At 32.0% G+C, this 27896-nt stretch overlaps 3 protein-coding genes and 1 long non-coding RNA gene across 8 annotated transcripts in view; 2 read left to right on the top strand and 2 right to left on the bottom strand.

The window, feature by feature from the left end:
* LOC120775776 (UNC93-like protein) overlaps nucleotides 1-16993 on the top strand; it is a 90872-nt gene extending 73879 nt beyond the window's left edge. For 3 of the 4 annotated variants that reach the window (XM_040106112.1, XM_040106111.1, XM_040106113.1), the window contains 5 exons: nucleotides 12646-12780; nucleotides 13185-13381; nucleotides 14139-14347; nucleotides 14484-15337; nucleotides 15403-16993. In XM_040106112.1, coding sequence (XP_039962046.1) covers nucleotides 12646-12780; nucleotides 13185-13381; nucleotides 14139-14347; nucleotides 14484-15337; nucleotides 15403-15564 — 1557 coding nt within the window. In that variant the 3' untranslated portion in view covers nucleotides 15565-16993. Of the gene's footprint in view, nucleotides 1-8567; nucleotides 9188-12645; nucleotides 12781-13184; nucleotides 13382-14138; nucleotides 14348-14483; nucleotides 15338-15402 lie in introns of those variants that run through there. The other variant, XM_040106110.1, reaches the window with a different exon arrangement.
* Nucleotides 999-27743, bottom strand: LOC120775778. Its single transcript, XR_005705355.1, has 2 exons — nucleotides 27667-27743; nucleotides 999-1055 (listed from the first exon to the last, which is right to left on the bottom strand). It is a non-coding gene; the product is annotated as an uncharacterized LOC120775778 (long non-coding RNA).
* LOC120775777 (dnaJ homolog subfamily C member 22) lies at nucleotides 21445-23472 on the bottom strand. Its single transcript, XM_040106114.1, has 2 exons — nucleotides 22961-23472; nucleotides 21445-22824 (listed from the first exon to the last, which is right to left on the bottom strand). Exon 2 carries the CDS (start codon nucleotides 22817-22819, stop codon nucleotides 21614-21616), a length of 1206 nt encoding a protein of 401 aa, XP_039962048.1. The 5' UTR covers nucleotides 22820-22824; nucleotides 22961-23472; the 3' UTR covers nucleotides 21445-21613.
* Nucleotides 23755-27881, top strand: LOC120775775 (zinc finger protein 665-like). 2 transcript variants are annotated; one of them, XM_040106109.1, is made up of 5 exons: nucleotides 23755-24234; nucleotides 24296-24722; nucleotides 24780-25337; nucleotides 27051-27591; nucleotides 27673-27881. In XM_040106109.1, exons 1-5 carry the CDS (start codon nucleotides 23803-23805, stop codon nucleotides 27878-27880), a joined length of 2166 nt encoding a protein of 721 aa, XP_039962043.1. In that variant the 5' UTR covers nucleotides 23755-23802; the 3' UTR covers nucleotide 27881. The 2 variants fall into 2 exon arrangements, with proteins under 2 accessions (XP_039962043.1, XP_039962042.1); XM_040106108.1 differs by lacking the exons at nucleotides 27051-27591; nucleotides 27673-27881 and adding exons at nucleotides 25999-26530; nucleotides 26593-26940.
* The last annotated feature ends 15 nt before the right edge of the window (nucleotides 27882-27896 follow it).

Genomic DNA, 27896 nt, shown 5'->3' on the forward strand with positions numbered 1-27896 from the left:
AGTTAAGCGTATCTTCAGCAGGAATAGATCACCATAGTACTCGCTTATGTTTGAAATTGAAGTGGCACTTCAGTGGTTGTCCACATAAGTATAAGAAATCCATTAATTAATAACTAAGCGAATGAAGGCGAGAATGACGTTCAGCTTATTAACCAGTTTCAACGAGTCTGCCGCAGTTTTATCAACAAACTATTTGCATACTTTTGTAATTTTGCAAGCATGTACATACACATAAGTACGTGGTACACACACAAGTGCATAGTACTTGCATGTACATAGCATATGTATATAATAAAATTTATGCAAATAAGTAAATATTTGTTAAACACTGAAGCTTTTCGATTTGCACTTCAAACTAGCAGAGAATCACTATGAACAGCCGCTTGAGTAGGGTCAAGGTAAATCCAAGTGTCATGCCAACAGCAAATGATCTTCACCGACAAATATCGCGAGACTTAAGCTTATAATCAACTATTAGCGCTATGTAAACAATTAGAAGTATATAAAGTACTTGAAGGTACTCAATATTTGTTAAGTCTACAGTGTCAACGAATCTATATCTGCACACTATGCTTGCTTTATAGATTAATGATGCGCTTACATAATACGCTATAAATAATAATGAAACAACAAGTTATACACACACATGTACATATACATGCTCGAGTTAGATGCTTTTTACGCCTCTTTGCACTTGTACTTATCAAATGGCCCTTGAATTAGTAGGTGCTTGATTGGAAATCATTCACTTATTTACTAAATGACTGCTCACTCTAGACACTTTGTCCTCATGCAAATATTTACATGTGCACATATAAATATATTTGTATTATTTTTATTTACTTACCACTACAAAAGCATTTTCATTTCCTTTGTCTGCAATAATTTCGCATTCAACGCGCTTGGAGAGTTCGCGTCGATTTTTACGGTCAAGCGGTGTTCAATGATTTTTTTTGCACTTTTGCATGAGTGCTTTTCTTCGTTTCGTTCTTTTTTTGAATTGCGTACTTTGCGTTCGAAGGAGTGGCTATTGACTGGCTATGACATTTTGATAGCTGCAAAGTAAAAGAAGAAAAAAGAGCAAATAAGTGAAGTGAAATTAAAGGAGTTCGCGTGCATTTAAAGGGAGAGGCTCGTGGAATGATATTAAATGTATGAATATTGTGAAATTTATATGCTGTGCTGAAAGTAAGTGTAATTCCACAACCAGTTATCGAAAGTGGCGAGGCATGAATGATAAAGCGAGCGGTGGCGAATGATGAGCAAAATGTGCACAATTATTGTGTTAATATTTACCTTTTCTATGTATAACAAATATTAAATCGAATGACAGCTAATTAGGCGGCAATTGGTAGTCTCACTGCTCGATTAATGGAAAATTCCGCGCTTCAATTGGTAAAGTGGCTGGATATGGCATATTACGGTTGAATGTAGGATGTATTTATATTTTAAAGTGATTTTTATGTATTCGTAAGCCTATTTTTGTTTTTTTTTTTTGTTTGACCGGCAATTGAATTTTGGTAAGACTTTGCGCTCAAGAACCAAATCACAGAACTTTCAATGGAATACATTTTTATTTATGAGGCAAAATGTCAAGGATCCGCATCCAATTAAATTATAGTAAATTTGTTATCGAAACACTTATAAAAAATTGGAGTTTTCGTTACCAAAACTAATAAGAAACTGTAGAAAGCCCATAAAAGAAATTTTTGTCGAAAAATCTTGAAAACCAAACTGGAGAGAGCAATTATTATACCACATTTTTCGTTGTTATATTTTTTTTTGTTAAAGTGGAAGTACAATGCGGTAAGCCACACTAAAATCATTAAATAAAATAAAACACTAACAACAACTAATCACTCGAAGCTTTAACAAATTTTCAGCATTGTTTGCCAGCTTGTTTGTTGTAATTTGTACTCGTGTTTTGTGGTTGCAAATTGTGTTTTACTTTGTTTTTTGTTGTCAGTAAAAACAAAATAATTTCTGCTTGTTTTTGTCTTATAAACATTATTCTTAACAAGCGCTCGCACCCGCTTTTCGTCATTTTCGCCGGCGCTGTGGCAGTGCCAGGTACCTAGCGGGCCAAGCAGGCAAGCAAGTGGTGTCTGAGATTTGTTTTTGCATTATTTGCGCTTGCACTCGTGCACATGTATGTGCGTTTGTATGTATATGGACGGTGAATTAAAAATAAATCTCAAGGTAGTTGTTTATTGCAATGTAATATTTTTTGTTATTGTTGTTGTTATTATTTTTATGATGCGCCGTTGCTTAACAGCGCTACACTGTGTATGCATGAATGTATGTGTGCATTTTTTTTATTCCTTCTGCCCATTATTTTCTTGTTTTTCGGTGCAAATTAGTTGGCTTGCAATTTTTCGCTTTGCTTTCCGCTACTCCTGACACACTGCTGGGCGTTGTGATAGGAATTTCGGCCGCTTTTAGTCAAGTCATGCTCATTGCTGTGCACACATACATACATACGGCGGTATGTGGCTTTGCTCGTGTTGCGGCATGCTTGTGCAATCGATAGCTGTTGCAGCTGCAACTATTTAAATGCTCATTTGCAATGTAATTGTTGTTGTTGTTGTTGGTTTTTTATATGAGTTTAATTTATTACGACACTCTGAAAACGACAAGGCCGCGGTCACATAGCGAACGTGGTGCGAAGCGAAAATGCAAATTTTCATTGTGACTGCACAGAAGGTGCAAATACATACGCACACATATAATGTATAATATAATAAATTTATAGAAGAAGTTAAGCACATGCCTGTATATGCGTCAAAAAAAAATATTTTTCACATCTCGTGTGTCTGTTTCACGGTAATTTGCGTTTGAAATTCACACAATTCGTTGCAGATTTTGTGCAACAACAAAGTGCTTGCGTGGCAGTGGCTAGTTTTGTATATTTGTTTACTGTAATATGTATGTGTATGTGTGTTTTAAGGAGAATTAGATATTTTTAATTTTGTTAGAATTTAAAATGTGCAACAACACAATTTGTTGCATGTAAATATATAATTTATTGACTTAAAGGTGGTTTTTCTAGTGGCGTTTAAATAGTTCTTTGGAAACTGCAACAACATTTGTCAAGCTAAGACATATTTTTTCAATTAAATATTTAAAAGCAGCACTAACTGGTTGCTCATTAGACGCAAACTTTTAACGATCTAAATTTCGGGGGTTTCCTCCCGCTTTTATCGCTTAATTATTTGCTTAAATTTTGAAAACCGGCTTCATAATGTACTTGTTGTTAATTTAGAATCAAAAGCTTTAGATTAATTAATAGTCAAAATTTTTGAATACAGTTCAGTTTGCAAGTCATGACGTCAATTAACTAGCCACTTCGCCTAAACAAGTTGATGCTGTATGACATGCGAACAAATATGACCCGGATTAGCGCAGTTAAATTGCGCATGTATGCCGAATAGATGAACAAAATTTTGTTTAAATTGATACAATCTATTTTATATTCAATTTAATAAAAAAAAGTAAGGCAAATACATGCTTATGTATAAAAAAAAAAATAAAATAAAATAAAAAAATATATATATATGTATATACATAAATGAAAAATACTAATTTATACCAGAAATTATTTTTTCATTGGATTTCTCTATTAGAAGCGTTTTTTATAGTAAAAACCCATTAGTTTAAATAAAAAATAAAAATAATAATGCATGCGTATGTATAAAAAATAAGCAAAAATATATAATATACATATATAGATGAAAAAAAAATTATGCAAGAAATAATTTTTTCATTGAGTTTCTCTGTTATAAACGTGTTTTATAGAGAATATCCACAATTTTTAATTAAAAAAAATAATAATAATCTATAAATCGCGACTTGACTACACCGCTGCAATAATTACTTAGTTATTGTTGTTGTAAAAAAAAATAATTTTCAATGCGAGCAAATAATTTCATATTATTAAGTCTATGTGTTCAATTAGTTTGTCCATAAAATTCACAACGCGCTATTAAATTAAGCAAGTGTTAATAGGTACACCACGGCGTATGAATGCACTCAAATGCTCTATTACAGGTCATTACATATATATAAACATATGTGTGTATGTACTTCCTACGTTATATACGCTAATATGAATTTTATCTAGTTATTTAGTGCTTTCAGCTTATTTATTGTTGGCTAGGCGTAAATGTTTAGTGAGTGGGAACGTCCAATAAAAAAATAAAATCATGAGAAAAAAAATTAAATTAATTTAAACTAACTAAACTAGCAGCTATAGCAAGTATTGGAAATGAGCAGTTTCTTGGGGAGAAAGGGAACTGTGCGAAATTTCAGAGCAATAATTCAAAAACTATATAAAAATATTATTCATTGGATAGAAGTTGTAAAAGTTTGATTCAATTAGTATCATAAAAAATATATTAAAAAATAATTAAAAACAATAAAATGATAAATAAAAACCTAATATAAATTTCTGATAATATTTTAATAATAAATTAAATTTTTTTATATAATTATATTGATTATAATAAAAATAAAAAAAAACTAAAAATAAATATAAAAATGTTCATAATATGTACACCTTTTCAAATATTTTTTATTTTTTTTTTGTAAGTACCGCAGCAACAATAAAAACATATGCAAGTCTGCGAAGCGCTTACATACCGCCACCCACGAAGCGCTCATTGCAGCCGGCAGCAGACGCATGGGCGTGCAATCACACATTACGCCTTGTTTTTGTTGACGTCTACCCATTGTTATTTGTTGTTTTAACTATTGTCTACGGCGGCAGCTGTGCTTGTTTTTTGACTGGAAATTCGATTTTTCACACAATAATTTCTTTTAATGCTTGTTTCGCTTACATATATGAAACATATGTACATACATACAAATATGTGTGCATTGCGTGTGTGTATTTACATATATGCATGTGGCTTTGTGTGTGCATTTACTTTGTTCACGCTATTTCTTTACATACCAGCCGTTTTGTTGTTGTTGTTTTTTGCTATGGTTTCAGCAATTGACTTTGTGTTTACATTGATTTCATAACATTGTAGTAGCGCCACAACTAGAACAATAATACAACAACGACAACACATAATCTTAAGTAGAATCTCTTTGCCCACGAGACACTCACACGCTTGCTCACGCTCCTCATTAGCTTCATTAGCAAGCGTACACTCATCAATTGTCGCCGAATCAGTGATCAACCTTTGATTTTGCATTGACAATTGTTGCGGCGCTAAATTGCAATAGAATGGCGTTGCAAGGTGCAATTGAATTTAATTACAATTACAAAAAAATAAAACCAACTTGTGAAAATGTGCCAAAGGGACTTGAAAAAATTGACGGAAATTTTCCGCTGTCAACGTCATCTTGCTGTGCTTCGGTTAAGAGTGAAAATCACTGGTCACAAGTTGGTGCAAGCAGCAATGCAAGCTTTCGCTTCAATGTCAGGCCAGACGAAGAAGGCATTAAAAATCTATATGCGTGTACATACATTTGTGTGGCTGGCAATTTTTGCCAAGCAGATAAGCGTATATGCCGTGCATGTGGTGTGGCTGTACGTATATGTCGCATCTACTCAAAATCGTCTGGCAATATTGGAATCACCCGAAAAATACCAAATTTATTTTTGTATTTCATAATAAATTTCATTTTGCCTGCGGAGCGCTTCGAGACGCTTCTGCTCACTTTGTAGACATTTTATATTTTTGTTATTGTTGATTTCATTTATTATAGTATATAGTATAATAATTTGTTATAATTTTTGTTTATATAAAATTTTTTTGGGTATATTTTTTTGCTCTCTCCTTAATATCGCTGATCATCTCTAGTACGTGCCGCGTCGCTTATGCGTTTTGTTTGCTCTTTGTATTTATATATTTTTATTTATATACTTGTTTTTGGTTTTCTTTTTGTAGCGTGAACCATTTGTTGATAACATATAATTGTGCAAATTGGCATAATTATTTGTTATTCGCTAGTATTTGTATTCTCAATTTGATTAATCTCAAATTTCGCGAGTACGTGCGTACTATATGCCAAAATATGGGATTTGTTTATCCAGCTTGTTTATGGGTTTATGTGAAGTTCATATTTTTGATTGTTAGATGACAAAAAATATTTAATGTTAGTAGTACAAGTACATATTCGAGCTGATTTTTGATTTTCTTGGTTTATTAGATAGTAATGCAGAAAAGCGTTAAATTGCGCCTCAATTAATTTTGGTTTTAAAATTGTGTTCTTATGATAATTCCAAAGCTTCAATCTTGAAAAGAAAATATTAACAATAAGTTTTTTTAATTGTAGCTTTGAAAGTAAAGCCATTTGAGACCGATTGATTAAAAAAAATGAATACAAAATTCTAAATTAATTTAATATGGAGGTTATATAACTCTAGAGCTGCTAGATATATTATATAAACTATAAATACCTACTTATTATATTTTCGAGATTTTTCACTATTTTTGATTATAAATTAATTTTAATATACAATTTTTTTAACAAAATTACTTTTCCCAAAATTTTAAATATAAAATAGTAGTTTTATAGTTGGAAGAAAAAAGTATATAAATTATAAAAAAATGGTTTTTGAAAAAAAAAATATTTATTTAGTATAAAACACATGTATAGAACCAAATAGAAGTTAAACATACAATTACAGAATATTTATCTATATAATAAAAATGATATAAAATGTATAAAAGAAATAATTCATTATAATTATTTACTATTTTTCCGACAATTTTTTTTTATTTTACTAAAAATTTTCAACCAAAAATTAACTTAAATTTTAATATTAGAAGAAGAAAATATAATAAAAGAATAAAAATTACACAAAAAGGTATTTATAAAAAAGAAAATTGAAAAAAAGAAATATGTCTAAAACAAATATTTTAATAAAAAGATATTAATTCTTATTTAAGAAAAAGTTTAAAAAAGAAAAATGAAGTTCTAAATTATTTTTTAAATATTATTACTTAAAAAAATACAAAAAATATTATTTAAAATTTATTTAATTTAAAAAAATAATTTAATAAAAAATCAATCAAACAGGAGTATAAAATAAAAATAGATAATATTTACGTAATACAATTTTTTTTAAAACGTCTGAAAGAAATAATTCTTTAAAACTAAATAATAACTATAAAAAAATTATAAAAAACTTGAATGTTTAAAAAAAAAAAAAATTAAAAAAACTGAATATGCCTAAAAAATAATTTGATAAAAAATCAATATAGGATTTAAATCTAAATTATTTAATATTTTATTTTCTACTTCATATTTTATAAATATTTTTTATAACAAAAAAATAAATATAAAAATTACAATAAAATATTATTTATTAAAAATTTGAATATGTCAAAAAAAAATAATTTTATAAAAAATCAATATTTTATATTAAAACAGAAATAACAAGTTCTAAGTAATTTATTATTTTTTTTCACTTAATATTTTTAATATGTTTTTTGTGTGCCAGCTTCAAAAGTATTTTTAACCTTTCTTACGCGCATTTATAATTTTATTTGATATATTTCGATACGCTACAAGAACGTTCCACAATATGCTAGCAACATTTTTATAATTTTCATTTTTAAAAATACATATTTTTATTTTCGAAAGTGTTGATTTAAATATTTGCGGTGCTTTAATATCAAAAATTGCTTTATGCTTCCCTTTCGCATATAAAATTTTAATCAAATACGTCAAATTGGCGGCTAAAATCAGTCAATGTACATGCAGCACATACTTCTATGCGAAAAACACGAGTTTTTTCACAGACATGTCTTTGAAAAACAAAAAGAAAATCAAAAACTCGCGCAACCTGCCAAAGGCGCCTGGCAATATTCCAAGAAGCAATATTTCGCATTTCTTAATTGAGAGCAAACAATAAACGCGCCACCCGCTCGATTGGCTGACAAACAAAAGCCATATACAACCAAATGAGCACTGCTCTTGGCGCTTGAAGATCGCTTGATGGCTCTCATTACGCGCGCCGCTGTTCTAATTTATTAATACTTCAAAAAAAGTAAGAAAAAAGAGAAACACACATACAAAGCATTGGACTTCAATTACCAGCATCGAGCCATTTGGTCATACCGCAGATCATCTGCTTAATGAAGGCAATAGCCGGAGAATTTCGAAACTTTCACAAGGCTGCATTTCGCCAATCGAATGATAACCCCACATACACATGTACATAAATACAAACATACATTAATTAAATATTTGCGTGTATTCATTTCTGAGTTGACAATTACTTTATAATGACGAAAGCACTCATTTTCGTCGAATTTTCAAAAGCGTTCACGATATTACCCGAAAATACTGCTACGAGTACGCAAAAATGGACGCATATAACAAATACACACACACACATACATATGTACTTAGTGTACTCATCTTGATAGGGTATAGTATATATTGTCAAGACATTTTCTCGCCTCTGCGCTTCAACGAGAATGAACATAATAAGTAGATGATTATTTTAAAAAAATGAAGAGCATCAGTTAGGTTCGTTGTGATCTTTACTTTTCAGTTGCCAATCGATCTTATACATAGAAACATCCTTCGGACAAAAGTGTTCCGCAAAGAAAATTCTCAAATGTTTTACCGTTGCGCTTAAGCTATACTATATATACATACAAAATAATAATATATAACTGTAAATTCTAGTACGGTGAATTAAAAGGTTTTAGCGGCTAATATTAGATGTGCTTCCGTTGGCGGAAGACGCGCCTGTGTTAAAAACGCAAATTGACAAAAAACAATAGAAAATAAAAAAAATAAATTTGCACATTATAAGCACACACATACATAATATACATATGTAAATAAGTACGTATGTGCATACGAAGTGAGCAATAAAGAACAACACATAATAAACTTTTAACTTGTCGTTCGTCCTTGCCGCATTTTCTTGGTGCATTACACTGCGCGTTTATGCTGTGACGTATAACGGTCGCCGCGATCGTCCGTCACATTGAGCTTTGTCGCGTATACTCGTACGTACGCATTCGTGATTGTTGTGCGCGTGCTACTGCACATAGTACCGTTATAACTACATAGTGTGCTAGATTGTATGCGAACTTTTTCACGGGCGAAACACGCATATTTTTTCACTGGTTAGAGACGTGACGCATGAAGGTTGCCGAAGATGTCATTACACCAAAACTTTTCTTTTTGCTCGATTGGCTCATTCGTTTCAATTGTACGTAAATAAATACAAGCAATTTATTGGTTAAGTTAAGTTTATGGTATACCTACATACATATGTACGTATGTACACAGAAAACACCAGTATGATAAGTTAAGAAATACAGCGGAAAACAGAATTAAGAGCGAAACATTTTTACAAATATACAGATGTAAATATTTGTACAGGTGAATTTTGTACGAAAATAAATTGTCGAAAGTCTAAATGGCGTATTGCGACGGCGTTAAGGGTCCTGAACGCGAGGGTACTTGAACTTGTGCAAGGTTTTGAGCGAGAAAACATGCTAAATTAAATACGTGCCATACGAAATGTAGATTTTGTACAAATATATATAATAAAAGGCATATATAACATACATACGAGTATATGTGCGGGTGTAAATATTTGATAATAAATTAAATGTAAATGAAAGGATTGATAACAATAGAAATAAATGTTGGAGTTCATATGAAAGGTGAAAGCAAATATAAAAATAATAAAAGAATTAAATAATAAAAATAATACCAAGCAATAATACTTAAAAAAAATTATTTTATAAAAATATTAATAATATCAATAATACTAATAATAATAAAAGTAATAAAAATAATAGTACCTAATACTACAAGGAACTTTCGTTCTGTTACTAAGTTGTGAATTAAGTTTTCTAAACAGCCTTTTTGCTTTTTTTTTTTAATTGAGGATGTATAAAAAATTAAGATAAATTGAAAAAATAGTGTTAAATTATTTATTAATTAAATATACATAATTTAAAAAAAAAATAAATATTCATATAAAAAGAGATGATAAAAAATAATTAACTAATTAATAAAATTAGTAATTAAAATTAATTTTTATCAAAAAAATAAATCGTATGAAATTAAATATTTCATTGTAAAAATGCTAAATGTTTTAATTAACAAAAGAATAAATATTTTCTTATGTACATATGCAGGTATTTTAGAAATATTGTTTTTTATAAAAATTTCACAATTTGGTAAATTGGAAAATTTAAGAAATAAAATATAGAAACAAATTAAAAAAAGTATTATTCTAAGCACAATAATATAGGGAAAAAAATTAGAAAATAAATTAATTACATAAATAAAATGAATAAGAAATTAATTAATTATTCAGCAGAGTTAAAAGCAAATCGAGAATTAAAATTATTTAGCACCAAAAATAAATCATATGAAATACAGTATTTGATTTTAAATAAACTAAATGTTTTAATTAATGAGGGAATAAATATTTTAAAATAAAAGCATTTTGAAATTATTTTTATAAAAATTTCACAATTGGATAAATTGGAAAATTTGGAAGATAAAATATAGGAAAAATTTAGATAAAAAATTAATTACTTGCAAAATAATTTAACATAAAAAAAAATTAATTAATTAATCAGCATAATTAAAATAAAATCGCGAATTAAAATTAATTATCGCAAAAAATCCAAAAAAATATTTTAAAAGATATAAAAAATTTAATATTATACATATATACTAATTATTATATTAAATAGAATAAAAATATTGGAAAATATAAGAAATATAAATTATTTTTATATATACATACATACATTTTTTTTAAAAAAAATTTTAATTTGGGAAATATTTATTTCATAGATTTACCAAATAAAAAAATTAAATATTTAAAAAATAGAAAAATGCTACTTTAAAAAATTTATAATTTAATTAATAAATCAAACAGTTGAAACAATTCAATTGAAAATATTTAGAAAAATTAATATAAAATTAGCAATTAAAATTAAAAAAAATTAAGAAATATAATTAATCAATTAAACGGACAAATAAAATCAGAATAAAAATTAAAGAAGATTAGAAAAAAAATTAAATAAACATAAAATAGTATAAAAATTAGTAAAAGTTATTAAAACTACTTCATAAAAAATTTCGTAATTTAGTAAATCTATAAAATAAAATACAAAATTAAATATATAAAAATTAAAAAAAAAATGTGATTTAAAAAAAAAATTCATAAATAAAATAAACAGTTAATTAAACTAAAATTAATTTAAAAAATTAAAAAAAATTAGCTACTAAAATTAAAGACAATTAAAAAAAATTAAAAATTAACTGAAATAAATTAATAAAAACTTAATTAATTAAACATACACATTAAATCAGAATCAGGAATTAAAATTAAATAATAAAATTATATAAAAAGCTAAATAAAATAAAAAAGAACAATTCACTAAAAACTGAAATTAAATCAGGATTTAAAATTAATTATTACCAAAAAATGTAATATGTGTACATAACGTTAATATGTAATTTTATAATAGTAATATATTATTTTTATAATTAAACTAACTTAGGTCAACAGGTACAACATTTTATAGATTTACACCCAACTTGGTGCAAATTTTAAGCGAATTTGTTCAAAAAAATGTAAGCAGAAGGCGTTGGAAAATATTAAATTACAAATTAATAACTTTTAAAATGTATATACATTTTTATAAAAATTATTTTAAATTAAAAGTAATAATTAAAAATATAAAGATCACTATATATTATAAACCGATCTACATATATGATAAATATTTTTCCATAAAAAAATAGTAATAAATATAAAAAATGATAAAATAATTTCTGCACATACTATATTTTGGCTAAAGGGCAAAAAGCGGCATTTTTGAATTAACTTGCTGTTAACATTTAACCATATAAGTAAAATAAAACAGGTGTTTAAAAGTAGAAAACCCAAAAATATGCGTATAATGGCATATTTCAATGACAGAGGCAAATACCTTAAATAGTAAACAAAGATATAAAATCAAATATGAAAACATGACATCGAAACTATTTTTGCGCCACTTCTTAGCCACACTCACATATTCTACGCTCGAATTAAATATGCCAGAGGATTTTTAATTAGTTTGCATTTGGGTGAAAATGTTTAAAATTTGCGTTCATTATAACATTTGTTTTATTTAGCTTTACTTCTAGCAACACAATACAAGTCGCTTCATAGACGAATGATCGCCAGTCGCGCCAGTATGCAAATCGGGCGATTAATTAATTTTAGTACGCCAGCAACAGCAAAAAATAATGAATTTTAGCAAACAATTTTTTTCATTTTTTTTTTTAATAAAGAAGCTGCTAAAAGTTAGTAGAAAAGTCAAGCAAACGCTTTGTCTTAAAAGCGGACTAAGCGTGAGCGCCGCTAACAGTGTGCGAACGATGCTCCTCCTACCGCCGATACAGTTTCACGCGATCCTCATGCGCTTAGTGGGCTACAGGGCACAATTACTGGAAGTTTTGAATGTTTGTCTAATCAAATTTCGCACAATAACGGTTGCATTTGCAATTTTGCATTATTTGTTCAATGCACGATTTATATTTTTTTATTTAACCTAGTTTCAGTTATAATTTACGTATTTATTTACTTATAAGTTTATAAGTTTTTCTAAAAAAAAAATTATAAATTTACTCTTTTTTTTTTATTTACAGCCAAAAGCTGGTTTTGAGCCAGACACAGCATCACTCAGAGAGAAAGTTATTTTAAATCCGGGCGAAAAATGGCGCATTTTGAAAAATATCACCATCATATCATTTGCATTCATGGTACAATTCACAGCGTTTCAGGTAAGGCCACAGCAAAATGTCATATGAATACCCTACAAACATACACAAAAGCAAAAAGAAAAAAATCCAGCTGTGTATGTGCGTGCATGCGCACCTGTAGTCGCATTGAGCCGTTTCATAGTTAAAAAACAGTAATGAAATAAAATAAAAAGAAATATATACAAGCGCCTATGATTACCATACGCACGCACTGCCCAACACCGCTGAATACATACAAGTTGAAATAAAAACAAAAATACATATAAACGCGCACATGTTTATACTATTAAAACTCACTTTCTCTTTGTTTTCTTATACCATACATACAAACATACATACACTATGCAATATTTATACAAATATTTTCTTTCTTCATTCCTTTTTTTATTAACTTAACATATGCTTGTCTTGCTTCCTCCAACCAGGGCACGGCCAATTTACAGTCCTCGATTAATGCCACAGATGGCTTAGGCACTGTGTCGCTGAGCGCCATTTACGCGGCGCTCGTCGTCTCATGCATCTTCCTACCCACACTTATTATACGCAAATTGACTGTGAAATGGACGCTGGTCTTCAGTATGCTGTGCTATGCGCCGTACATTGCCTTCCAATTGTTCCCAAAGTAAGTAGTTTGTGGCTAGTTTAATGGAGACTCGAAGAGAGAATGCAGCGAATATTTATATTAGGTAGTCGAAAAAGTCTTTTCGTATTTTTAATTGAACTTCAACTTGTTTTTTTTTATAACGGTATCAAAAATCGGTTTTAGCGATTTTTTATAAAATCAGCTGTTTTGTTGACGTCATAATAGCAAGATTTAACAGTAGCAACCGTAATAACGGTATATTATTGATTAAAAAACAGCGTTTGAAATTTTTACACCAAACATGTTTTAAGGGGTTCCCAAAAAAATGCGTTTTTGTGAAAAAATTTACACTTCAAAAAATTTCAAAACTTAAAAAATCGATTTTTTTTATCAAAAATCTTTAATTTTCGATAATTTTTATCAACAACTTTTATACTGTCGATCGGTTCAACTTTGAGGAAAATTTCCACACCGACTCTGAGTGTTTTTAGAAAAACGCTTTTAAATTTTTGGAAACCGATTTCAATGCGTTAAATAATTTTTAAAAATGCAATATATTTGCTCGATCAACTTCAAATTCGCGAAGAATATTCTCATGTTTGTTTAGATTCAAATATAAAATGATTTTTTGAGATTCAGATTTATTCACTCACTTAAGCAAACCGCTAAACGGACGTCACAAAATATTATTTCAAATATTTTTATTTATTCGTCGCATACTCCAGAACTCTTTCTGCATTTACCATAATATTTTAAATGCTAATAAAATTCTCTTATACTCTATTAATTTGCTTAGATTCTACACATTGGTTCCTGCTGGTATTCTAGTCGGTTTGGGTGCCGCGCCTATGTGGGCATCTAAGGCCACCTATTTGACACAGGTCGGTCAAGTTTATGCGAAAATAACCGAACAAGCTGTGGATGCGATTATTGTGCGATTCTTCGGCTTCTTCTTCTTGGCCTGGCAAACGGCCGAACTGTGGGGAAATCTGATCTCGAGTTTGGGTAAGTAGACGTTGATATTATTTTAAATGTTTCCACAAAATCTTGACGTAATAATTCAAAAGTAATATTTAGGCGACATTAGCGGTTAATTTGAATGATTACCGAACTAAAATATCTTCTATTCCTTCCATTGCAGTGCTTTCGAGCGGCGCTCACGGCAGTAGCGGCGATACCAACACAACCATCACCGAAGATGATCTGCAATACTGTGGTGCCAACTTCTGTGTGCAAGCCACCAATGGACATGGCAACTTGAACCGCCCACCAGATAATGAAATCTTCGAAATCACCATGATCTACTTGTCTTGCATTGTTGCCGCTGTTGCCATTATTGCCATCTTCTTGGATCCACTTAAGCGTTATGGTGAGAAACGTAAGGGCTCACAGTCCGCACAAGAATTGTCCGGCATGGAATTGCTATCGGCTACCTTCCGTCAAATGAAGAAACCCAACCAACAGCTGCTCATACCAATCACCGTTTTCATTGGCATGGAACAGGCTTTCATCGGCGCTGATTTCACACAAGCTTATGTATCGTGCGCTTTGGGTATTCATCAAATTGGTTTCGTGATGATCTGTTTCGGTGTGGTCAATGCCATATGCTCAATTCTCTTCGGTTCGGTGATGAAATATATTGGACGTCTGCCCATTATTATACTCGGCGCAGTCGTGCATTTCACACTTATCTCCGTGGAATTGTTCTGGCGCCCGAGTCCCGAAAATCCACTCATCTTCTACGCTATGTCTGGTTTGTGGGGTGTCGGCGATGCTGTATGGCAGACACAAATTAACGGTCTATACGGTCTACTCTTCCGTCGCAACAAGGAAGCGGCCTTCTCCAACTACCGTCTCTGGGAATCAGCCGGTTTCGTTATCGCCTATGCATATGCTACAACATTGTGTGCGCGCATGAAGCTTTATGTGCTTTTGGCTGTGTTGGCTTTAGGATGCATCGGCTATACTATTGTCGAGATTCTATACAGAAGAAAGGTAAGTGCTGTTGAGCTCTGTAAGCGCTGAAGTTGTAATAATATTTATATTTTTCGATTTTGTAGCAACGCAAGCTGAAGAAACAAGAGAAATTGGAGGCTGCCGCCAAGGAGAAGGAAGCCGCTGCCGCAGCAGCCGCCGCCGAGGCTAATGCCACCGGCGAAGTGGAGGAGACCGACGATGAGTTGGATGATCTCGAAGAGGATATTGTTGTGACGCATTTCTAAGTCTATCACCGCATACATAAACACACACACAAACACATACTCATACATTCACGCATCTGCAAAACAAATACGCCTTCCATAAAGTCAAGCATCCAAGCATGTATGTATGTATGTACAATGCATATATGTATGTATGTATGCATGTGAAAGTTTGCATCGGTGTTGGCTATAAAAGCTCCTTGCTGAAAACTTGCGAGCACCACAAGTCACACACCCACACACACATTTATAGAGACACTCAAACGATGAAAGCTTTTGTTTTTGTTTGTTAATCTCGTATGAGAGCTTTTAAGTGTTGGCGTGTAAGCGTGTTTGATAACTTTTTTGTTTCTTTATTTAGACTACAAGAAAAGCTCTTTTATAAAAGGGCGCGTAAATGCATGTATAGAGAGACAGGGAAGAGCGCTTGAGACGCCGGCGTGCGGCTTAACACAAAAATGTGCATAAGTCAAAAATTAATTTTTGAATTTCGAAAGTGACTTTTTGCTAGCAAGCACACGTTTCAAGCAGTTTTCCCCTCACCCAGTTGTTACTTTGTTGAATTGTATACAATTTTGCATACAAAAAGACACAAGTTTAAAGTAAATATTAGCAGAAGTAATAACAGTTATTATTATTGAAAGTAATGTGTTATAATGATTAGTAGTTATTTAGTTCAATAAGTACAATAGAAACATTGCGAACACTTACACAAGCACACACATACACACACAACACACGTTAACATAGAAAAAGACCACTCATATCACATGATAATAAGCTTACAAGCCAAGTAAGCGCAAATTGTAAATAACTAAAACCGAAAAGTAATAAACCGAAGTGCGCACAGAAGAACGGAGTTACCAGTAAGAACTGTAGAAAACGATAAAAGACGAAGAGAAATTGTTTAAGAAAAAAAAAATATTTTAAACCAAAACTGTACAAAAACAAAAGCTGCGCAAAATGAGAGATAGATTTTTGAAAAAGAAAGAAGTTATGGACTGTGAGGCTAATGGTGTGTTGTTTAATGCCCAAAGGCACGCACACCAACGGCGCTTACAAAATAAATGAACAAAAACTAAATAAAAACACTGTAAACTGTTAATAGACGTGCCTATGGAAAAGGCGTTACATAATTGCAAAACTAAAATTCGCACAAAAATTTTGTGAAAAAATTTCCTTAAAGAAGACAAAACGAAAATGTAAAAGTATGCAAGCTATTGCCCGAAGAAAATGGCAAAAACAAAGTTATAATACACTTACATACATATATATACATACAGATATACATAAATGATAGTTTTAAGGTAACCGTTATGCTCGTAAGAACCCCCTAGTATAAAGTATATAGGTATAAAATGTGAAATCAACGCTCAAACATTAACAAAAATATTTGCAAAAAAAGAGAGGCACAAATTATTAGAAGTGCTATTTAAAGAGAAAAAGAAAACAATATTATATAATGGTAGGCACACATATGTAGGTATGTATATTTGTGAGTGTGCGCATAATTAACAAAAATTTAAATTTATGTTGTTTTTATTTGAAATAAATTTAAATTCTGTTTTTATGCGTGCACAAAACAATTTGTTCATAATTTAATTTTTTGTTTTTCGTCACTTCTTTTGAGAAGCCGAATTGTAGTAGAAATAGTAACGTTAGCTTGCGCAACTCAAAAAATATTCCTGAAAATAAAAATTAAATTTAAAAAAATTAATTACACCAATTAAAATTAATTACAATAATTAATTACAGTAATTAAAAAATTAAATACAATCATTGAATATTTAATTACAATAATTGAAAAATCAATTTAAATAATTAACAAATTTTAAATACAGTAATAAACAAATTAATTACAATATTATTAATAAAAATTAATTTCACTAATTAAAAAAAAGTTATGGAATAACTGAAAAATTAAGTACAGTAACTGAAAAATTAAAACAATCATTGCAAATTTAATTACAACAATTGAAAAATTGATTACACTTATAAAACAAGTATATGCAATAACTGAAACAGTTATTTACACTAATTGAAAAATTATGTACCATCATTGAAAAAATAAATATAGTAATTGAAAAATGTAATTCAAAAATTTAGTTAAATAATTTAAAAAATTAAATACATTGATTGCAAATTAAATTAATTAAAGAAATAATTACAGTAATGAAAAATTTAAGTATAATGATTGAAAATTAATTAAATTAATTAAAACATTAATTGCACATGATTGAAAAATTAATTACAATAATTAATAAGATTAATCACAATAATTAAAAAAATTAAGTACAATAATTCAAAAATTAAAAGCACTAATTAAAAAAAAATTAAAATTCATGATCGAAAAATTTTCAATTTCTTTAAAACCATAAAAATTAATTAAAACATAAATTGCTTGCAATTAAGGCATATGCTTGAAGAAAGTTGTTTAAAAAAAAGAAATATACGAGTATGATTCACAATGAGTAACATAAAATGTACTTATATATTTTGCTCAGTATTATAATGTTAATGTTTAAGTGATGCTTTGTTTGGAGAAAATAGCTTATACTTCACTATCACCCTATCCGTGTATTGCTCATTATATTTCTTAACACTCTCTTCGGTGGAAAAGTTAAAAAAAACTAATTAATTTCTATAAATAATTAATTACTATTTTTTCTTCTTTTTTTTAATTTTGCTGTCCATATAAAAGTTGAAAATTTTACTGTTTTTACTGCACTCAATCTCCGCTTCGTTTCACAAAACTTTCTCAGTCTCATTTTCTTATACATAAAACTTAGTAAAAAAAAATAAATTATTTTCTATTTCTTCACTACTATTTAGTACTTTTTACGCTCATAAATACGTATGCATACTTGTTTTCCCTTTGTCGTAAGTGCATATGTATGTAATTACATAACCTGCATTTTTATTATAGTCCTTTAAGTAGTTTTATTGCCACCTTACACTTCCTTTCCTCTTCTTGTTCACATTAACTATGTACATACATACCTGTGTATTATTTGAAGATAATTTGTATCCACATACATACTAACAAGTTTTTGTTGTCTTATATAGCAGCTACCTACACACATACATAGCAGTTATTACATATAAGCATAAACACAGGCAATAAGCACGAAAAAAGTGAATAAAATCAAATGTGGACTTCATGCATAATGTATTATGTAATAAATACTATTGCAATAATATGCTAAATATATTTATATTAAAGAAAAAAAATCATATCGTATTAAAAATTGTATGCGTATGTGTATTGTGCGCATATGAAGATAAAATTTTTAAGTATATGCATAGTTATGAAAGGGAACAGAAGTGGTAAAAGCAATTGTATTGAATAAAGTTATATATAAATATACTATATATACATATGTATATGTTAATAAATACACTATTGAAATATACAATTCGGTAGCATGATTTGCTATCTGTAGCATAATGTTTACGTAATATTACAAAATGAATAAATAAATATAATTTTACGATGTAATAAATAAATATATTTTTGTTTTAGTTTAAAGAAAAATTATCTGTAGTTTTTATTTCTGGGACTAAATACTGATAAAAAGAAGATGATTGACAAAATGTTCACCTATGGCTATGGTACCCTTCAAATAAAGAAGTTTTCATACAAGAACTTGATTTTCATAGTTGTTGTTGTGGTTGCGGCAGAATTCTGGTGAATTGACAATCCTTAGCCGGATAAAAATCCGGGTCCATTCCGGTTACGAAGATCCGACGGTTGTGGGAACGGTATCTACATAGTTCAGATTGTATGGCAGCTATATGCTATAGTGGTCCGATCTAGGAAATTTCTTTTTTAATAAATTTTCTATTATAACGTTACCTTAGGAATTAAATCATGAAAATTTTCGTGAAGATATCATGTCAAATAAAAAAGTGTTCCTCACAGGAATCCGATATCGCCGGTTACGACAAATAAACAGGTTCTTAAGGAGAAAAGTACGTTTGGAAATTTTCAGAGCGATATCTAAAAAACTGCGGAAAGGACTTCGTCTTTAGTGACGTAGACACCTCTTATCGTGGTTATAGCCGAGTTTACAACAGCGCGCCAGGCGTTCTTCCTTTTCGTTGTTTGCCGCCAACTGGAGATTCCAAGTGTAGCCAGGTCTTTTTCCACTTGGAGTGGAGGTCTTCCTTTTCCTCTGCTTCCCAACGCGGGTTAATTTTATATGGTCATTGTAGTAAATGCCGAAAGGGCCAATTGGTCTCAGTCCTTGTCCCGTCCATCACACTTAAAGGACGGCGGTGATGTCAGTCTTTACTCTTATGAGGACATCAAGCAGCTGGGCAGCGGCAGCTTCCCAATCAAGAGATTATTGCTCGCCCTTAAATCGTAATCCGTAATACGTTTGCAGTGGTCGTCATCAAAAGGGGGATCTCTCATCCGAGGCTGTCTTCTGTTTTTCATTGGAGGTGTTTTCTCTTAGTGGTGAGGGATGTTTCGCCTTCTCACTTTAGCTCGCCTTTAAACGGATGCTTTTGGCTACCCAGAGGAAGAAGACTGGAAGTCGTGAGATGCTCCAGCGATACGTAAAGGAATCGTTTCTGACCACTCCCAAGTGAACTTTCCTCATTTGCGTGAACTTCTACATATGGCTCCATCCATGACTATACAGATGAACAATGGACATGGTTAAATCACCACAGCTCGTAACCAGAAAGATTGAAAAAGATTCGTCGGGGTCGAACTAAAAAGAGGGCGGTATTGTCGGGGTATTCAAAGAGGTGGTTAGTGTCATGTGGGGTCTCTTTAAATGAAGGACATATGTTTAGTTCGCCAGGTTCTAGATACTACGCTAGATGCTACGGTATTTAGAGCAAAACTGCGAAGGCTCACTCTAGTTTCACGCGGCAACTCTGGCTCAAGGTCTTTGAGGAGTGATGTTTTGACTCCAAGGACGGCTGGTATATTGTCTGTCTTCGTTGGTCCAGTCGGTAAATATGGTCGCTGTGGAAATGAGTGAAAAGGTCAAGGAAAAAAACCTTCACTTTCGAACACATTTCAGCGGTTCCAGTGCCCAACGTCTATATTCAGCAATCATCAGCGTACGAGGTAATAGGAAGTCCTTCTGGTGGAGGTGGAGAAGGGAGTTCCGATCTATAGAAGTTGAACTGTAGTGTAGAAAAGATACATATCGTGATTCAAGTTGGCCATTAATTAAATGGACAGCTGGATATCACTAAAGGAATGTCCCACGATATTCGGGTCTACGTAACTGGAACGGACTCGGATTTTTTATCCGGTCAAGGAATGTCAATTCGGCAGAATTTTACCGCTACAACAACAACAATACAAATATTGCTATTTTTGCCAAAATAACTGTATCTATCCATGTTCCCCTATGTCTATGTATATCGATTATTAAAGTCGTTGTTGTTATAGCAGAAGAAAACAAAAATTCTATTAAAAATCCGATTCCTTTCTGGTTCCAAATGTCGAGGAAACGGATTATTTCTTTACTTTACTTAAATTATTAGACACAAGCGCCAGTTAAATGAAACTATTGTGCCATCAAGGTAATGAATTTTTTAATTAAAAATTGGTTGTTTGTTTAAATTAGATTTTCAATTTTGTGATTACAAATTATCTTTTTCAATTTTGTATTCGTTTTTTTTCAATCCGGTCTTTGAAATTAGATATTTTAAAATTAGTTAGATGTTCGGTTTTGTAAAAAAAGAAATTTTTGCAACCCTGCTCTGTCTATATTATTTCTTAGTTTAATTTGTATGAAAATAAAACACAAATTTTTGGATATTAATAGTCGCCTACAAATATTAATATATTAATTGATTTTATTTTTGTTTTCGCCATATCTTAAACTTTTAACTTCGTTAATAAAGATAATAATAAATTAAGAGCTAAAATGAAATTGTATCTTTAATAAATATTCGAAATGGATATTTTTATGAACTGGGCATTGTCGATAATAAATAAAATAAATTAAATAATTTAAGTTAATGACTTATCTAAATGCATATTTAATTATACATACTATTTTCCGTAAAATATGCGTGTTTTAGCAAACATTTTTGTTTCTTATAAAACAATCGGTTCATCTTCAACGGACTTTTTGTTCTTACGACGACGACTCGATTTGATTTTACTCAGCACATTATAAGCCTGTTGTATCTCAATAAATCGTTGATTTGCAGCCGCTTTCAGTTTCTCATCTTTGACCTTGTCCGGATGGAATTCCTTCGAGAGGCGACGATAAGCTGATGTAATTTCGGCTTGTGACGCTGTTGCACTCACGCCCAACACCTTGTACGAATTACGTTCGCCATCCACATCCATACTTTCGAAAATTTCCTTCCATGTCTCATACCAGCCATGATGCTGTGCGTATTGATAAGTATCCGATAGGGCTTGTGTGAAATCTGTCCACCAAGCTGATGTAAGGAAATTCTGTAAAGCTTCATGTATCGGCACTTCACCACCATCGTCATCAGTAATCGTGCCATTGAAATAAAGAAAACATCCCCATAAAGAAAAGTAAAGCAGCAAGGCAGCTGTCAATTTTATCGAACGTGCGCCAACGCCATGACGTTTCGGTGGTGTACGCAACCATTGTTTTGAATAAGTGTCGAAAACTAGCGCAGAAACCAGCGCAGTCAGTAGCAATGAATAGGTCTCATCATAAATTAGATAGCGTGCTGGATATATGGCAACGGCGCCGATTAAGCATTGCCACCAAACACCACGTTCGCGTCCGATATTGCCCACAGTCCAGACGCCCAAAGAAACAAATACCGGTATAAGCCAATGAAGAAAGCCCCAATCAATACCAGCGAATATAGTTTCCGGTATGGCCATAAGCAGCACCTGTCCAAAGAGATAGCCAATCATTACTTCGCCCACAAAACGCTTAGCCGAGTAAGGCGGTCGTTGATTTGCTTGCAATTTCGCCACAAATGATTTAATAAATGTTGGATCCTCATTAGCATCACGTACATATTCCGGTATTAAGACTATTTCAGCCAACCAACCGACACCGAAATAACCGCCCAGTGTACACCACCAGATGAAAGCATGTCGATCCCGATGCAAATACAGGTGATGTAGTCCAAAAATACCACCAAAAAGCCAAAGTATATAGGCGATTACAACCGATTTCTTTTGTGGCAAAGTATTTGCTTCGGGTTGTGCATTTTTACCATTAGCAACAGGTTTACCGTTAGCCAATGATTTCCCATTCGCTATTGCAGATGTCGAGTGAGACTCCGTTGTGTTCGCTTTTAACATGGTGACTTCAAAATTCAAATAGAGAAAATTGCATCAAAGAATGCAGTCATTATTTAATAAAGGCAAACATTTGTAAAATATTATTTAATAAGAAAGTAATGCTTTTACACAAGAAATGCAACATTCTAAAAATCTACTCACTGTGTCACTTGATTTGCTGTATTACGTGTACTTCCTTATTGGAGTGGTTTAACAATGTCTTAGCCAACTTTCTCTTTTCACAAATTCCATACACGCTTCACTTCAATTCTACAGGTAGGCTGTCTTCTTACTTCTGCAGCACAAAGTTAGTAAACCAAAACATTCATTCATTCAATATGAACTGAAAATTCTTGCGTTCACATATGAGAAACTTGCTGCTCTCAGTAAATTGTCTTTTTCCACACTATTTAATTTAAAAACCTTTAAAAATGTTTGTTTATTTAAGCGTTTATTTTCGTTTGTCGTGATTTGCTTTCTTCGCTGTTGCTTAAGTGAATTGCTCTGACGTTCGACAACGCACGATTAAATGCGGCTTAAATAGGCCAAATATAGTTGGTGACTGTTTAATTAAAGTTGGTCACTGCTTCAAACCAAAATCACAACTTTAACGCAAACAAATTAATAACACACTACTTTTATTTATTACTTTAACGTTCTTATTAGATTAATTAAGAAAATTCAAATAAGAATTCAACACCTGAAAGCGCGACGCGATTCGCTAACTCTCTCTTGGTTTTTACAACCGCTCTCATATAAAAGCCAGAGTTACTTTTGAGTGTACTTTAAATTTACTACGATTTTGGGGAATTTTAATATTTTTGCACAAAATGCAACCCTGTCATCTTACACATTTGTTGAACACATTTAATTGGTTGATTTGTTGAACATACGTGTTATTGAGGTAAATAATAAAGCGGCAAGATTTAATCCTTAATTTTATATAAATTCATTTCATTTTTTTAACAAGTCTTGCACGATTTTAACGAGAATAGTCAAATGAAATGGTTAACCAATGTCGTGCCTGCCTCAGTTCGAAAGACACCTCCTTTATTCGTATGGAGACGCACATAGGCGATGGTGTCGATTTCTTTACTTGCTTCAGCTTATGCACACAATTGGAAGCGGAACTAGATGACGGTCTGCCAGGAGTTTTGTGCACACATTGTTCTCAAGATCTCGAAATATCTTTTAATTTCTTGCAAAATGCCAGACAGGCTGATGGAATACTGCGTGAAAGCTTTTCACACAAGTACTTGTCCGCCGAAATAGAATCATTGGATAGCGAAATGGGTGATACTATAATGGAGCCATTAGATGTGGTAGAAGGCAGTGAAATGGAAGATTGTGTGGTTGAGGAAATCATAGAACACGTACATGTTCCAGAAGATGTTGCCGAAGATCGGGAAGATAGTAGTGTTGTAGAAATAATGGAGGTAACTTAATATACAACATCTTTACAAGTCCAAAATATAATTTAATATTATTACTATATAGATAGAAAAAAATGATCTGAACATTTGTGAAAGCTCTTTAGATGAGATAGAACTTATCGATAATAGTTATGTGGACCAAACTGTAGAGACGGCGGAGGTTGTGGTGGACGAGGTACATGAATCGCAACCAAAAACCACAGAGTATTATGCAGAAGATGAAGGTGACGAAGAGTACTTAAAAGAGTACAAAGAAGATGTGCAGCAATCGGACGCAGAAAATACTGGATCAAAAGGAGGAAAATGGAAATGCATAGAATGCAAACTTGTTTTGTGTGGCGACGTTTCTTATGAAGGCCATATGAATATGCACCGTTCATTGCGACCATACAAATGTACCATATGCATGTGCGCATTTCGTTGCAAAAATAAACTTGATCACCATATACAACTGCGACATACACAAGAAGTGGAGCATCAAACCACCAACCGTATGTATTTTAAAAGAGTATATTTCTATAATTTTTTGTAATTTTTTTTACTTCCAGTAAACAATTGTAAAAAGTGTACCAAAATCTTCGAAGCACCCGAAGAATTACAAGAACACCAGGAATTAATACATCCCGATAGTTATCCTGTACAATGTAGACGCTGTCTGTTGTTACCACCATTCGCGCGAACAAAATTAGCGGAACACTTTCGTAACGAACATCCAGCAGAACATCGGAAATACTTTCCCACTGTGGGTAGGCCACCAAATGAACCAGCCAAACAAACACCATGGCAATGTGAAGTGTGTAAATGTTATCTGCGTTCAGAAAGTGCATTGCGTGATCACAGGCATACGCACCAGAATGAACGACCGCATGAGTGCCAATTTTGTGCGAAACGTTTTGTTACTACCAGTAATTTACGTCAACATATGCGCGGCGTACACACCGAGGAATATGAGAAGCTAGTTAATGAAGGCGGTGATACGATAGTGCAATGTGAAATGTGTAAAAAGCAATTACTTAGACGAAATCTCGAAAAACATATGGCATTACATGTGAAAAAAGAGCGCGAGGCTAAAGAGACTCAAACGAAATTTCTCTGTGCCTACTGCTGTAAGTATTTAAATATGTTTATTATTAGTTGTAAGTAATTACTGAAATACTAAAACTTATTAGGGGATCTTAGTATTTTTTGTTTCATGTGTGTATGACTGTTTGACTATATAGCGTGAGTTTGTAGCCGGTCCGCGAAAAATGTATTAAATTATCAAATAGCTGTATCGTTTCCATAAAATTCATCAGCCTTACATAGATAAAATTGGTGTAGAGCACTGAAATTAGTCTAAAATCATTAAAACACTTATTTTGATGTGCTTGTAATCTGTATAATTAGTTGTGTTTATTGTGGTAATCCTGCAGGACAATCAATATATAGTTTTAAAAATTACCCTGTCTGCAGAAAATTTGATTTGTAAATCGTGTCTCTAAAAAGTATCAATTAACCGTTAGTTGGTCTATAAATGTCGCCACAACGATTTTTCAAGTTTACAACAACAAATGCATATATTTCAAACGCCTACTCAATAATACTTGTGTTTCTTTATAATAAATAGTATTAAAATTGATTTCTTGGAGAATTTTATCTAGCGTAAAGGTTTTTCTCAAAGCCGAACCTTTTTTTTAGTGCTAAATTGTTTTAAAAATTAAGCTGTGATTTTTAGTACAATTTCAAAAAGTAAACAACAATATATGAACATGCTAAATATTTTCTCAGCACGCGAGTGTAAAAGTCAAAAATCCCTCAACCAACACGAGAAAATGCATCAGGGCGCATCACCGGACGTTATATATATTTGCTCGGACTGTGATCGTTCCTATGCTACACAGCATTTGTTGCAGCAACATCGCAAACAAGCACACAAAGAACGAGACCACTTTTGTCCAATATGCGGCAATGCTTTTAAACTCAAGAATCAATTGGTTAATCACATGAAATTGCATTTGGAAAAAAATATCAAATGTCCACATTGCGAGAAATGTTATGCGCGTAAATTCGATTTGGATGTGCATTTGCGTAGTCATACCGGAGAGCTGCCGTTCGCCTGTCATCTGTGTGAGAAACGTTTTGCGATAAAAGTGCGTTTAACATACCATCTACAGAAGCACTATGGCATAAAGCATCGTTGCAAGGATTGCGGTGCGGAATTCAATTCGAAACAGAAATTAAAAGCACATAGTTTCAAGCACACAGGCATGCCCTATCGTTGCGAAAGATGTGATGGGCATGGCTTTGCCAATCGGGATGTGTAAGTTTTGACAGAAAAATTACAATTGCAATAATTTATTAATTAAAGTTTGTTTATTGCAGCTTTAAACGCCATTTGCAGCGCGTGCACTGCACGAGTATGAGCGACGAAGAGTTAGTTGCCATGTTCCAGCAAAACACTGGCAAGGCCACCCGCATTAAACAGGTTGAATATTTTGACGAACATTCGCAAGGGGCGGCTTTAAAAACAGCTACGGAAGCGGACAACACTTTGATTAATGCAGATGAAATTGCAATGGAATCGGAAGTGGTGCACAGCTGAAAGGAGTGCCAGTAGAGATTTTGTACTTTAAGTTGTATATACAGTTATATGTACATCTAGCATTTTAGACGAAATTAGATAAAATAAAGAGTAAGCTAAATTTACGAGCATACATGCACACTAGAAAATGTGTATCACTTTCATTTTAAATTTGAACCGAGTAACTTTTTTTACCTTGCAATTGACTAAAACTTCAAGAAAAAATAATAATAACAAATCTCCAATTCCTGCTTTGTAGCACGTGAATTCTCGAATGCGAAATCGCTCAGTCTGCACGAACAAAACGTGCATCTTGTCAAATTGGAGGAGCCGAAATATGAATGTGGCATTTGTAAGCGCAAATGTTATCAACAGCGTGATCTCAATTGCCATATGCAGCGTGTGCATCTAGCGGAGCGCAAACACTATTGCAATGTGTGCGGCAATGCGTTCAAGAGCGCTTGGCAGCTGACCGCGCACCGGCTATTGCATGCCGAAGATAAGTCTTTTGAGTGCATACACTGTCAACGGCAATACACACGACAAGCGGATTTAATTGTGCATATGCGCACACACACCGGCGAACTGCCATACGCTTGCCACCTGTGTGGTAGACGTTTCGCGATCAAAGTAAGACTCACTTATCACTTGCAACGGCATGAAGGCGTCAAACATTCGTGCACCTATTGTGGAACTGTCTATTACAATCGTAATCAACTAAAGGAGCATCTCTTCAAGCACACTGGCATGCCTTATCGCTGTGAATTGTGTCCAGATGTTGGCTTTACGCGCCGTTTGCGGTAAGCACAAGTGTAATTGAGTGTTTAAAGCGTTTATGTGTGTAATTATGTCTTTTATTTTATTAATAAATTTACCTTTAGTTTTTCCAATCACATGCAGCGTGTCCATAATAAAATTCTAACAGCTGACGAATTGACTGCTGTTTTTGCGAAATACACGGGAAAGGCGATACATTTCAACACCAGCAACAAAATTCAGGAGAATATGGACTCACAGGAGTTACCTGATTTCATTGTAGATGAAGAGAAAGAAGATGAAGATATGGTAAATGAGTGCTTAAATAATTAAATTTATAGTACAAAAA

Source organism: Bactrocera tryoni, chromosome 4 (genome assembly GCF_016617805.1).
Source record: "Bactrocera tryoni isolate S06 chromosome 4, CSIRO_BtryS06_freeze2, whole genome shotgun sequence".
Classification (NCBI taxonomy): domain Eukaryota; kingdom Metazoa; phylum Arthropoda; class Insecta; order Diptera; family Tephritidae; genus Bactrocera; species Bactrocera tryoni.